The 10906-nt window shown below is 37.9% G+C and overlaps 1 protein-coding gene across 4 annotated transcripts; it reads left to right on the top strand.

Moving 5' to 3' along the window:
* Positions 1-141: 141 nt before the first annotated feature.
* Positions 142-4668, top strand: LOC103417222 (rRNA (cytosine-C(5))-methyltransferase NOP2C). 4 transcript variants are annotated; one of them, XM_008355411.4, is made up of 13 exons: positions 142-475; positions 577-835; positions 929-1076; positions 1188-1325; positions 1700-1762; positions 2074-2195; positions 2506-2746; positions 3049-3260; positions 3460-3560; positions 3820-3901; positions 4034-4095; positions 4179-4332; positions 4446-4668. In XM_008355411.4, exons 1-12 carry the CDS (start codon positions 288-290, stop codon positions 4312-4314), a joined length of 1752 nt encoding a protein of 583 aa, XP_008353633.3. In that variant the 5' UTR covers positions 142-287; the 3' UTR covers positions 4315-4332; positions 4446-4668. The 4 variants fall into 4 exon arrangements, 3 of the variants coding, with proteins under 3 accessions (XP_008353633.3, XP_008353632.3, XP_070673690.1); XR_011578360.1 differs by having other exon boundaries at positions 3460-3622; positions 4179-4668; XM_008355410.4 differs by having other exon boundaries at positions 4179-4668.
* Positions 4669-10906: the final 6238 nt, after the last annotated feature.

Raw genomic sequence — 10906 nt, 5'->3', positions numbered from 1 at the left:
GAACCGAACCGAACCAATTCTTGGTATTTTTTGCCCAGGCCTAATGTCAACTATTTATGTCAAAATATTGCAACTTTGTGCTACTAGAGCCACATTAATAAGCCCTCACAACGTTCATTTTTGGCGCCAAACAGGCCCAAACAACCCAAAGCCCAAAACTCTAGCTAACAGGAGATTTATCCCGGCCCAGTTTCCCCCCAAAAACCCCAAAGCCCGATTGCCGAAACCCCCGAAGTTCTGCAACTCAAGCAAAAATGGTGGTGGTGCTGCTGCTTCCGCCTCCTTGAATGAAGAAGAAAGCTCGGAACTTGCTCAAAACCATCGCCTCCTTCTTCACCAAGCACCACAAAGCCATGGACGATTTACCAGAGCGCTACTCTTACAACCCAACTCTCCGCTGGAACGCCGACCTCGAAAGCTACTTCTCCAAGGCATACGGACCCCACCATTTCTCCCGCATCTCCCAAGCCCTATCGTACCTCTCTCTCTCTCTCTCTCTCTCTCTCTCTACAATTGCAATGGTGCATTTCATTTTTCTTATATTTTCTGTCTTTTTTGTTTTTTGGGTTTGCTCAGGCGGCCGTCTTGCTACTCCTGTATACGCGTGAACACGCTGAAGTCGACGCCGGATGCCGCCATTGAGAAGCTGAGGGCGGTTCTGAAAGAAAAGGGAGCTGACATTTCCAAGTGTGACGTGGAAGGGATGGACTATGTGCTGTTTGTGAGGGGTTCGGGTCCTCACGCCATTGATTATGGCTGTGCTGCAGATGGGAAGCTTCCGAAAGAGGTTCTTGTGAGCCGGAAATGCGCCGAGGCAGTTCTTCGAGGTGCCCAGGTTAGCGTTTTTTCGGTTTCTTTTGCTTTGAATTTGGTTTGCTTATTCAGTTTTTGCTGAAAGAGGATGTTTTTGGGGGTTTTTGATATGTAGGTGTATGTTCCTGGTGTATTGGGTTGCACTGCTCATGTCGAGAAAGGGGATGTTGTGGCGGTTTCAGTGGCAGTTGAGCAGCCTGGTGCCGATGGTGGATGGGTCGTTGGGATCACCCGAGGGACTGTGCTGCAAGGTTCAGAGACAGGTAAATAGTGTATTTGTTCATGTATGTGGGATTGAAGAATAGGTTACGAAGGTTGTGAGCTTGCTTAAGTGACTGTGGGTTAAGAGATGTTTTTTTAAAATGATGTTTTAGATCCTTATCATATTGAACGAAGGGGGCTGTATATCGGCCAAGGAAGAGCAATGCTGTCAAGGGCCGGGATTTTCCGTGTTATGGAAGGGCTTGCTGTGGATATGAGTGACAGAGTATTTAATCTCCCTTCGTTACATGGTATGGTTCATACGAGAGTAGAAGCCTAGCTCTCTGCTAATGTATTTCATGCCGTCTAAAGCTGTTGCATGGCTCTTCTTCTAGTATATCAAGTGTTTCAATGAGCTTTGATTCATGCTTTTTGCTTCATTTTTTGTTTCAAATAGTATTGCATTGATAATTTAGAATAGATTTTTACTTTATAGATTGAAGGATGTTCTCCTTAGTAGTTGACATGGGTCGTTAATGAGAGAACTTTGAGTTTTCTTTTATCTATAGTCTGTCCTTTTGTTTTTTACCTAATTGATGAGTAGTTGCTTGTTCTTTCTGATATGGTGTGTATTTTTGGTTTTTCATTCGGCTATAACTCCAATGTCTTTTTTCGTGGCTTCCAGACGTGCTTGAGGGGGAAATATTTCTTCAAAATCTGCCAAGCATTGTTGCTGCTCACGCACTAGGTACCTATCACATTGTTTTGATTAACTAAAGCAATCTACATACGGTACTGTTTCCTAATTATCATTGGTTCTTTAGGATTTTGTCACAGTGATCCAAAACCACAATAACTACATAATCTTTTAGGTTTCTGCACAAAGTAGTGATCTGTGTCATGGTTTTCCTTTATTTGTATTTATATGATGTATTATATTTGTGATGGATGCTTACTTCCATAGGAATTAGCTGGCTGTTGCTTTACTGCTATCATTTTTGGAATATTTAAAGAAATTTTTTAACCGTGTGATTTTGTTATTTCTCTTGTGCTTCTTAGATCCTCAAAAAGGTGAGCGCATATTGGACATGTGTGCTGCACCGGGAGGGAAAACAACTGCAATTGCACTTCTTATGAAGGATGAAGGAGAAATTGTTGCTGCTGATAGATCTCACAATAAGGTAAATTTCCTAACCCGAGATGTGGTAGAAGAAACAGTGTCTCCCTTTGCCTTGGTTTATGATTCCGGTATCCTATTTAAGTCATGTTATGGATTTTAGTTCTTTATATAAGGTCTGTCCAACAGATTTGCTGTGGTTCTCATGGGTGGTTAGATTCTGGGTTCCTTGTTTAAATCAAATTGTGGAAAGATAATTTAATTCCACTGATCTTGGAATTTTAATGTCCCATAATGAATATTCCCCCTTCTTGGTTTTTTAGCCTTAAGGATTCCGGTTTCTTGTGCTACTTACACTCACAATACTTTTGCAGGTGCAGGGTATTCACAAATTGGCTGCTGAAATGGGCCTGAGTTGTATAACCCCATATAAACTAGATGCTCTAAAATCTGTTTGTACAACAAACGAGTCCGATGATTTTTCTAATCACTCTTGCATTAAGGAAAATCATGTTGGAAACGTTCAAGGTTCTGACTTGATAAAGTCAGAATTGGAGAAGTCTAAATTGATTACTTTCGAAAGGTTGAATGCTGAGATGGATTTCAAGAAAAGTGGTAGGTAAACTTTCCTCATATGTGTACATGAGAACAATTTTCATGGTTCTGCACTGGCTTCTGGTTCTGATAGTTGGGAACAAGAACTTGTTGGAATCAGTATATACGTTCATAATGTTTTTAATTTGTGAACAAGGTCATTAAATATACTTGCAATAATTTGTGACCTTGTGGATTCTAACATATCTTCTACATGTAATTGTTCTTTTTCATACTGATGCAACAGTTGTTGTCATTTTGATTTTATTATGTGCATGGCAAAGGCTTCTTTCGAGTTGAATCTAATCAAATCAATGTTTTAGTTAGCAATGAAAAGGTGAATGAGACAACATACACTAGCAAAGCTGCCATCAGGAAGGAAATGCGAATAAAACGGAATGGTCCAGGAAGAAATCAGAGCGTGGGTGGTAGGGTTGAGAAGTCAAAGGGATTTGCTCCCAAGAGCTTTGATCGAGTTCTTCTTGATGCACCCTGCTCTGCCCTTGGTTTAAGACCTCGACTATTTGCTGGAGAGGTACCATAATCCTATCAAATATTGTTCTACTTTTAATACATGATTACAGTAGTAGTTTTTTTGTTTGTTCATTGTTCTGAGTACTTTTAATGCCTTGTGTTGTTGATGTCTTATGCGCGGATGTATCTACAAGATGTTTTGTTTAAAATTAGGTTCATTAACATTTTTAAGTTTTGATTTAGTTAGTTGCTTATTCCAGGAAACAATTGAATCCATGAGAAAGCATGCGACATATCAAAGAAGAATGCTTGATCAGGCTGTTCAGTTGGTTCGCCCGGGTGGAGTTCTTGTGTATTCAACGTTAGTAGATATATGCCTCCTCTTGTTCATAGTGTTACTGAGCATGCATGATAAGTATTCAAGTATGCAAGGTTTCTTGACTTCGATCATAAGTTACATTATTGGTTCATTTTCGAGAAAAAGATGGTTACATCACTGGTGCCATCTTTTTAAACTGTATCACCTCCAGATGTACCATAAATCCCGGAGAGAAACTAAATTCTTGTACAGGCATCGTCCTACCATTGAACTGAACTTTCTACGTTGTTCTCACCTCCAGATGTACCATAAATCCCGGAGAGAATGAAGCTGTTGTTCGATATGCTTTGGATACATATAAATTCCTCTCCTTGGCACCGCAGGTTTGGTTCAAATAGTTTGTTGGAGGTCTATGCAATTTAGTTTGTTGAATTTCTCAAATTTTCCTTAACAATGAGGAATTGACTATATCTCAGCCAGCTAATTTTTCATTTCCTATTTACTTTGATTTTCAGCACCCAAGGATTGGAGGACCTGGTCTTGTTGGCCGTTTTGAATTTCCCGATGGATATACTGAGTGAGTTCATTTCTCAGTCCTGTGTAATTGTTTAAACTCCTTCCCAAACCCTAACTAACCAGGTGATCTGATTGACCTCACAGGGAGTGGCTGAGACCCGGGGAGGAAGAACTCGTTCAGAGGTTTGATCCATCGTCCTCGCTTGATACAATAGGGTTTTTCATAGCCAAGTTTTCTGTTGGATCAAACAAGGCTGACTTACAAAACTCCGCATCTTGACAAGATCAGAACTTCAGCGTACGCATACCACAACAAATAATCTCATCTCGAATTCAAAGTTCACCCGCACACAAATACCACAAGTAGTCTTAACTCGAACTCAGAATTCACCTGATAAGATTTGTTTCCAGCCCGAATACTCAAGCAGGGGTCGTGATTAACAAGTTGTATATTTTCATACACTAGAGAAGAAGACCGACGAATCACAACTATGCTTTAAATGTTGTTTCTTCATCCCACAGGCAGTAAGAAAATATTTGTATGAGGTATCCACGGAAATATTGATGAATATTTACATACCAATATCTTTGATAGTTCATAGAAATGATGAAAAAGTGCTCAAAATCTTGGAAATTTGGCGTGAAAGACATGCTACTTGACCAAATTAAATATATTTTTGCACACAATATTCATACGTATCTATTGAATTCACTGTTGATTCCTTATTAGGATTTACCCAATTAATCGGTGCATAACCTTGATTTAGATAAAGAGCACCATAGTGCATACTCATAGGTGCATAATCTTTATTATAACTCTGTTCGGTTACTAAACTCATGCAGTCGAAACTAATAGATATCCTCATTGGATGGATTCCCCGAATTTATACGGTTTTGATTTTTTTTCTTATTTCATACAACGATACAAGTCAGACAACAAGCTAGTCAAATTATGTATTGAACCTGCGATTTTATGGGTGTCGAAAAACCTTTAAACTTGTGACTTACTAAGCATAGATAATAGACTTGTAGACCGTAGTGCTAATAGAGTTATTTTTTCTTGGTGAGCAACTGATCACTGTTGTTTGGGTATAGTATGATGTTGTCCTCGTCATCCTCTTTGTTAAACTTAAACCCCAAGCCTCTCTAACTTTCTTTCTCTCTCCTTCCACTGATCCCCAAACCAAAGTCCTCCTCAAAGCTCACAAGCAAAGGTTTGCCTTAACTCCATAGGAGCCACCAACCTCAAACCGATGAACAAAATTAAAGTAAAAACGTTGGATTGGGGTCTTGAGCTTACGGAAAAACTCTTGAAAATCATAAGCATAACACTAAACTTTTATGTGTGAAAAAATGTCAAGATGGGCATGGGACCATCCTAGTCTCTTCATGGCTCCGCCTCTATCTAGAATCATGAGCGGAGCCATTAAGGGACCATATATAACAGCGTTGTCAATCCAAACTCTTTTTTGTTTTAGGCCAGATCTCATTTTTCTCTTCATCCCTCGTATTGTGGTTATATGCACTTCCCCTCCTTATTCTATCAACGTTTCTTTAGTTTTAACTTATATTTAAAAGCATTTCTTGCTTAGTCTTTACCTCATATTCAAGTTTCTCGGTTTGTACAATGTTTTTATTTCTCTCTGTTGAATTTAGGGTCTTTCTTTTTTTATGGATATTACTCCAATCTCTCATATTTTGAGTTCAAATTATCTATATATGTGAGATCCCCCCCCCCCCAACCCCAAAAACCCAACATAAAATCCACTGTCTATATCTATATAAAAGGAAAAGTAATGAAAATGGCATAAAAACTTTGAGTTTTAACGATAAAAACAAAATAAAGGGTAAAGTGAATAATACCAGGATTAACTTTTTAGTGTAAAAATGTGGTTTTTCGTTAAGAATACCGGAAGCTTTTTGTTAAAGTGAACAGTATCGGGAGCTTTTCGTTAAAGTTCCCATATATAAAACCCAACATAAAATCCACTGTCTTTTGTTCTTCCCAGTTCTCACCCCTTCAAATTCTCGGTACCAAACACCATTGTCGTGGATATTCACCAATACACATTAATATTTATCAATATTATGCATATTACAAAAATTACTTTGTCGTGTGGTGAGCAACTGATCATCGTCGTTTGGGTATGGTATGATGTTGTCCTCATCATCCTCTTTGTTAAACTTAAACCCCAAGCCTGTCTGACTTTCTTTCTCTCTCCTTTCCACTGATCCCCAGACCAAAGTCCTCCTCAAAGCTCACAAGCAAAGAATTGCCTCAACTCTGTAGGAGCCACCAACCTCAAACCAACGAACAAAATTAAAGTAAAAACGTCGGATTGGGGTCTTGAGCTTACGGAAAATCTTGAAAATCATAAACATAACACTAAACTTTTATGCGTGAAAAATGTCAGGATGGGCCTGGGACCATCCTGGTCTCTTCATGGCTCCGCCTCTATCTAGAATCATGAGTGGAGCCACTAAGGGACCATAACAGCGTTATCAATCCAAACTTTTGTCTATTTTAGGCCATACCTCATTTTTCTCTTCATCCCTCGTGTTGCGGTTATATGCACTTCCCCTCCTTATTCTATCAACGTTTCTTTAGTTTTAACTTATATTTAAAGTATTTCTTGCTTAGTCTTTACCTCATATTCGGGTTTCTCAATTTGTACAATATTTTTATTTCTCTATTGAATTTAGGGTCTTTCTTTTTTATACATAATACTCCAATCTCTCATATTTTGAATTCAAATTATCTATACACGTGAGATCCCCCCAATCTAACATAAAATCCCTGTCTAGAATCCTGATGGGTTTGTTCTTCCCAGTTCCCACCCTTTCAAATTCTCGATAGCAGACACCATTGTTGTGGATATTCACCAATACACATTAATATTTATCAATGCGTATATTAGGGGAAGAAACAGACTTGACCCCTATTATGTTTTCGTCCTTGCTCACAGGTGTAGAGGGACATAAGTTATAATTTCTTGACATAAAAATGAGAAGAAAGACGAAATACACACTTTATAGGCCAGATACAAATCTTAATCATAGATAAAATTGACAAAAATGAAGGTACACTCGAGATTTTATTTTTTCATTCAACTTTTGTAACTAGTTTTATTTATATTTACGTTTTTTTTTTTAAAAAAAAAAACCTCCCATATCAAGAAATTAATATTAGGTACCCTTAGAATTAAGTAGATTAATTGGACAACAATAGCATTGGGTCGCTATACTTATTTAAAGATGGCAGTAAACTAATCTAATTACTGGTGACATGCATATATTAACCAGGATTGGCATACATGGACTGGTTAATTTGGTGGTCCATATATATAATATCAATGCTTTTTCATTTCTAATTATTTCCCCCTACATCCGTGTATATATACTTGTATATATATATATACACAATATATATATATATGTATGTATGATATATATACATATATATTCAACTATCCTTCCCACAAGCAATGGTAAGTTATTTCATTGTGCTGCAATTGTGGATAATCTCCAATACTAGAACCAAAATCAACCATCCCCACCATGTCATCATCTCTGAACCAAGCTCCCATTTCATATGATGGGTCAGTCTCCACCATGTCTACATCTTCCCACTTTGAATCAGGGATGCAGATTTCAATCCCATGCTGCTCCAATGAAATCTGCCCATCTGTCGTCACATTATTGGCCTCATCAGCACTCACTGGTGATTGCACTACAAACCCTAGTTTGTCATTATTCTCCTCCTCCTTCTCCAACTCTTCAAGCAAATCCCAGAGAAGGGCTCCATCAACTTCTGTGACCTCAAAATCTTCGAACTCATCTGTCCCAAGAACAAACTGCTTGCCTTCTGAAATAGCAGAGGCCATATATATATAATATAAAAAGGGAGCTGAAGAAAAATGGACAAATTGAAGAACAATAGAAAAAAGCATGAGAAGAGGAGCTTCAAAAACTTGGTGCAACTTAGAATACAATATTGTTGATTTATATAATGATAAGGTAGGCTCCAAGTCGGCACATATTTTTTGCATTGTCACGGGCATAGATTACTGGCATATCATGGGCCATGATCTTGACAATAACATGTAACTAATATTGGGGACCTATAAAGACTGAAAAAGGCTAAATAATAACTAGGGTTTTGGAAAATTCTACTAAAAAACATAACGTATGGCGACACGTATGTCTCCTAATTAATCCTGGTATTAAAATTATACATAAGGCGCCAAACACCGAATTCTTATTAAAAGTATTGTTCGGTGTGTAATACGGCAAGCCAAACGAGGCCATAGATTTAGGGGTGGGCGTGGTGCGGTTTCGAGTGAAACCGCAACTTTTTGCGGTGTGGTTCGGTGCGGTTTTGAAGCCAAAACCGAAATGAAACTAAACCATTTGGTTCGGTTCGGTGCGGTTTCAAACTGTTTCGGTTTGGTTTTTGAGAAAAAAATGTACAATTTAAAATACACACCTATTCATGCATAAGACCGTCAAACCTGCATGACATCACTACCCCTAATAGACCACTCTCCTCAGATTTAGTTTATAATTCTTGGGTGGTACGTTCTAGCCATTTGGACTTAGTTGGTGATCTTATGACAATTCTTACCATATATATACTTGTTCGTTTTTATTTTATAATTCTGTTTTGGGTGTTATATGTTTAGGTTGAGCACCCTTCTACATTGGACTCATTTGATCGGATGATGAAAGCAGCAAAAGGGAAGAGGATGGTAGTTTTCCTAGACTACGATGGGACCCTTTCACCAATTGTTGATGATCCTGACCGTGCCTTCATGTCTGATGAGGTCAGTCTTTAATCTTCTTGATAACAACATTCCTGTTTTTACGTATGACTCAATCCACCCTAATTATATTGACTATGTTCCATATGCCAACAGATACGTGTTGCAGTATAGGAAGTTGCCAAGTATTTTCCAACAACAGTGAGGTTGCAGAGATGCAAGCAGCCAAGTCGCAAACAGAGATGCAAGCAATCGACTGTGGAAGAGATGAAAATGAGTTTTGAGAGAGATGAAGATGAGTTTTAAGAAAGAGAGACAGACAGATGCAAGCAGTGAGTTCAGGGCATTGATGTCGAATAGTGGTGCAAAATTGGATGACTAGTCTAGTTGAACTAATTAAAACATAACATTCAATATATGGTGCGGTTTTAAAAACCCAAAACCGAAACCAAACCGTTTTCTTTTCCACGGTTCGGTTTTGAAACCGCAACCATTTCAAAACCGCAAAACCAAACCGTTCGGTGCGGTCCGATTCGATTCGTGTTTCAATTTCGGTTTTCGGTTCCATGTGCCCACCCCTACATAGATTGCACAATAAACTGTATCTTTTGACAGAAACAAATCTTGTAAGCCTAAAAGGAAAAAAAAAGCTAAAATTGGTGTGTCACTCATGCACTTTTACCAAATTCAGATGAAGCAAAGACTTGGCTTTTTTGGTCTCACTAAAATCTTGTTCATACCATTTGGTACGCAGACGGGACGAAACGGGACAGGACAGGACGGGACGGAACAGGATGGAACGGATGATGTAAATATTGAAAAAGATAAGGAGAAATTTTGTCATAAAATATGTTATAAATTTGTGTTCCACGGATATGGAACGGGTCGTTCTAGGGGGAAGAGGTGGAATGAAAAATCAGCCAAATTTCGTCCCATGGGACAACCCGTTCCATAGTTTTTAGGCGCACCAAACGTGGGACGGAACAGCTCATCCCGTTCCGTCCCGTCCCGTCCCACGTATCAAACGGGAGGGGATGAGCAGCATGTGCAATGTACGTATATCGGTCATTTTCTATGTGTTTAGTGCATGTGATTTTTGCACATGTTTACATAGAGTTTTTAGGTCTCTTTTTGGAGCCATTTTAGGCTTTTAATTATCACGAGAGTTCATGTACCTGTTGCTGTTGGTCCTGCATTTGTCTAAACTTTCCATTTCATGTGTATTTTTACTTTTTGATTAACTATAGATAGCACAATAATTGTGAGTGAATTACAGGGCATAATAGAAAAGGTAATACTAGGGAGTACGGAAACTAAATTTGTAGACAAAATATGCAAACTAAATGATGTGTCACCAATAAGAAATGAACTAATTTATCAATGCTTAAGTAATAATTCAATCATCAACTTTCATGTCATTTAATTTACAAAACTTGTTTACAAATTTAGTCTTTGTAACATTACTCTAATAGCAAACAATGATTCAAATTTGAAGAAAGTTGAAACAATGATTGAAATTTGAAGACAGTTGAGAGTCCACTATCAAACTAATTGATAATTTGAGAAGTAACTCAATTACTTATAAGCATATGCAATATCCTTTCTTTCCCCGATGTGGGATTAATACTCTCAACACGTCCCCTCACGTGTGGGGAATTTTCAAGTCAAATACGTAAACAACACAAGTCGGATGACGTGAAACACGTGAGGCCATTAGGCTTTACACATAAGACAATATGATCTGATACCATGAAAAAAATTAAGATTTCACCATAAGACCAATTGGCTATTGACGAGGAATAGTATACACATTCTTTTCATTTTATATGAAATGAACTTTTGAATCAATAGGTTTAGTTATGTGTAGCTTTCTTTGTTTATTTAATAAAAATCCCCCTTGTACGGCATGATTTTTCAAAAAAATAAAATAAAAATGGGTGTGATATTCCCACACTAGTTCTTACCCACCCTTCTTAATTTTCGATCGTCGAATCGAATAAATTGAAGAATTTTAAATGACATAAATAATAAGAAGTGTATGAAAAATAAAAATGAGTGTGTGAGTAGCATACAAAAAAAAACTCAATATTAATTAAGAAATACGTACTCTCA

The sequence above is a fragment of the Malus domestica genome, chromosome 17, assembly GCF_042453785.1.
Source record: "Malus domestica chromosome 17, GDT2T_hap1".
NCBI lineage: Eukaryota > Viridiplantae > Streptophyta > Magnoliopsida > Rosales > Rosaceae > Malus > Malus domestica.
This window is presented reverse-complemented; position numbering and strand designations above follow the sequence as displayed.

Coding starts and splice junctions, on each gene's coding strand:
- LOC103417222 (XM_008355411.4), top strand. CDS start 288: ATGAAGAAGAAAGCTCGGAACTTGCTCAAAACCATCGCCTCCTTCTTC. Junction 836..928: donor CAGTTCTTCGAGGTGCCCAG/GTTAGCGTTTTT, acceptor TTTGATATGTAG/GTGTATGTTCCTGGTGTATT. Junction 1,326..1,699: donor TAATCTCCCTTCGTTACATG/GTATGGTTCATA, acceptor CGTGGCTTCCAG/ACGTGCTTGAGGGGGAAATA.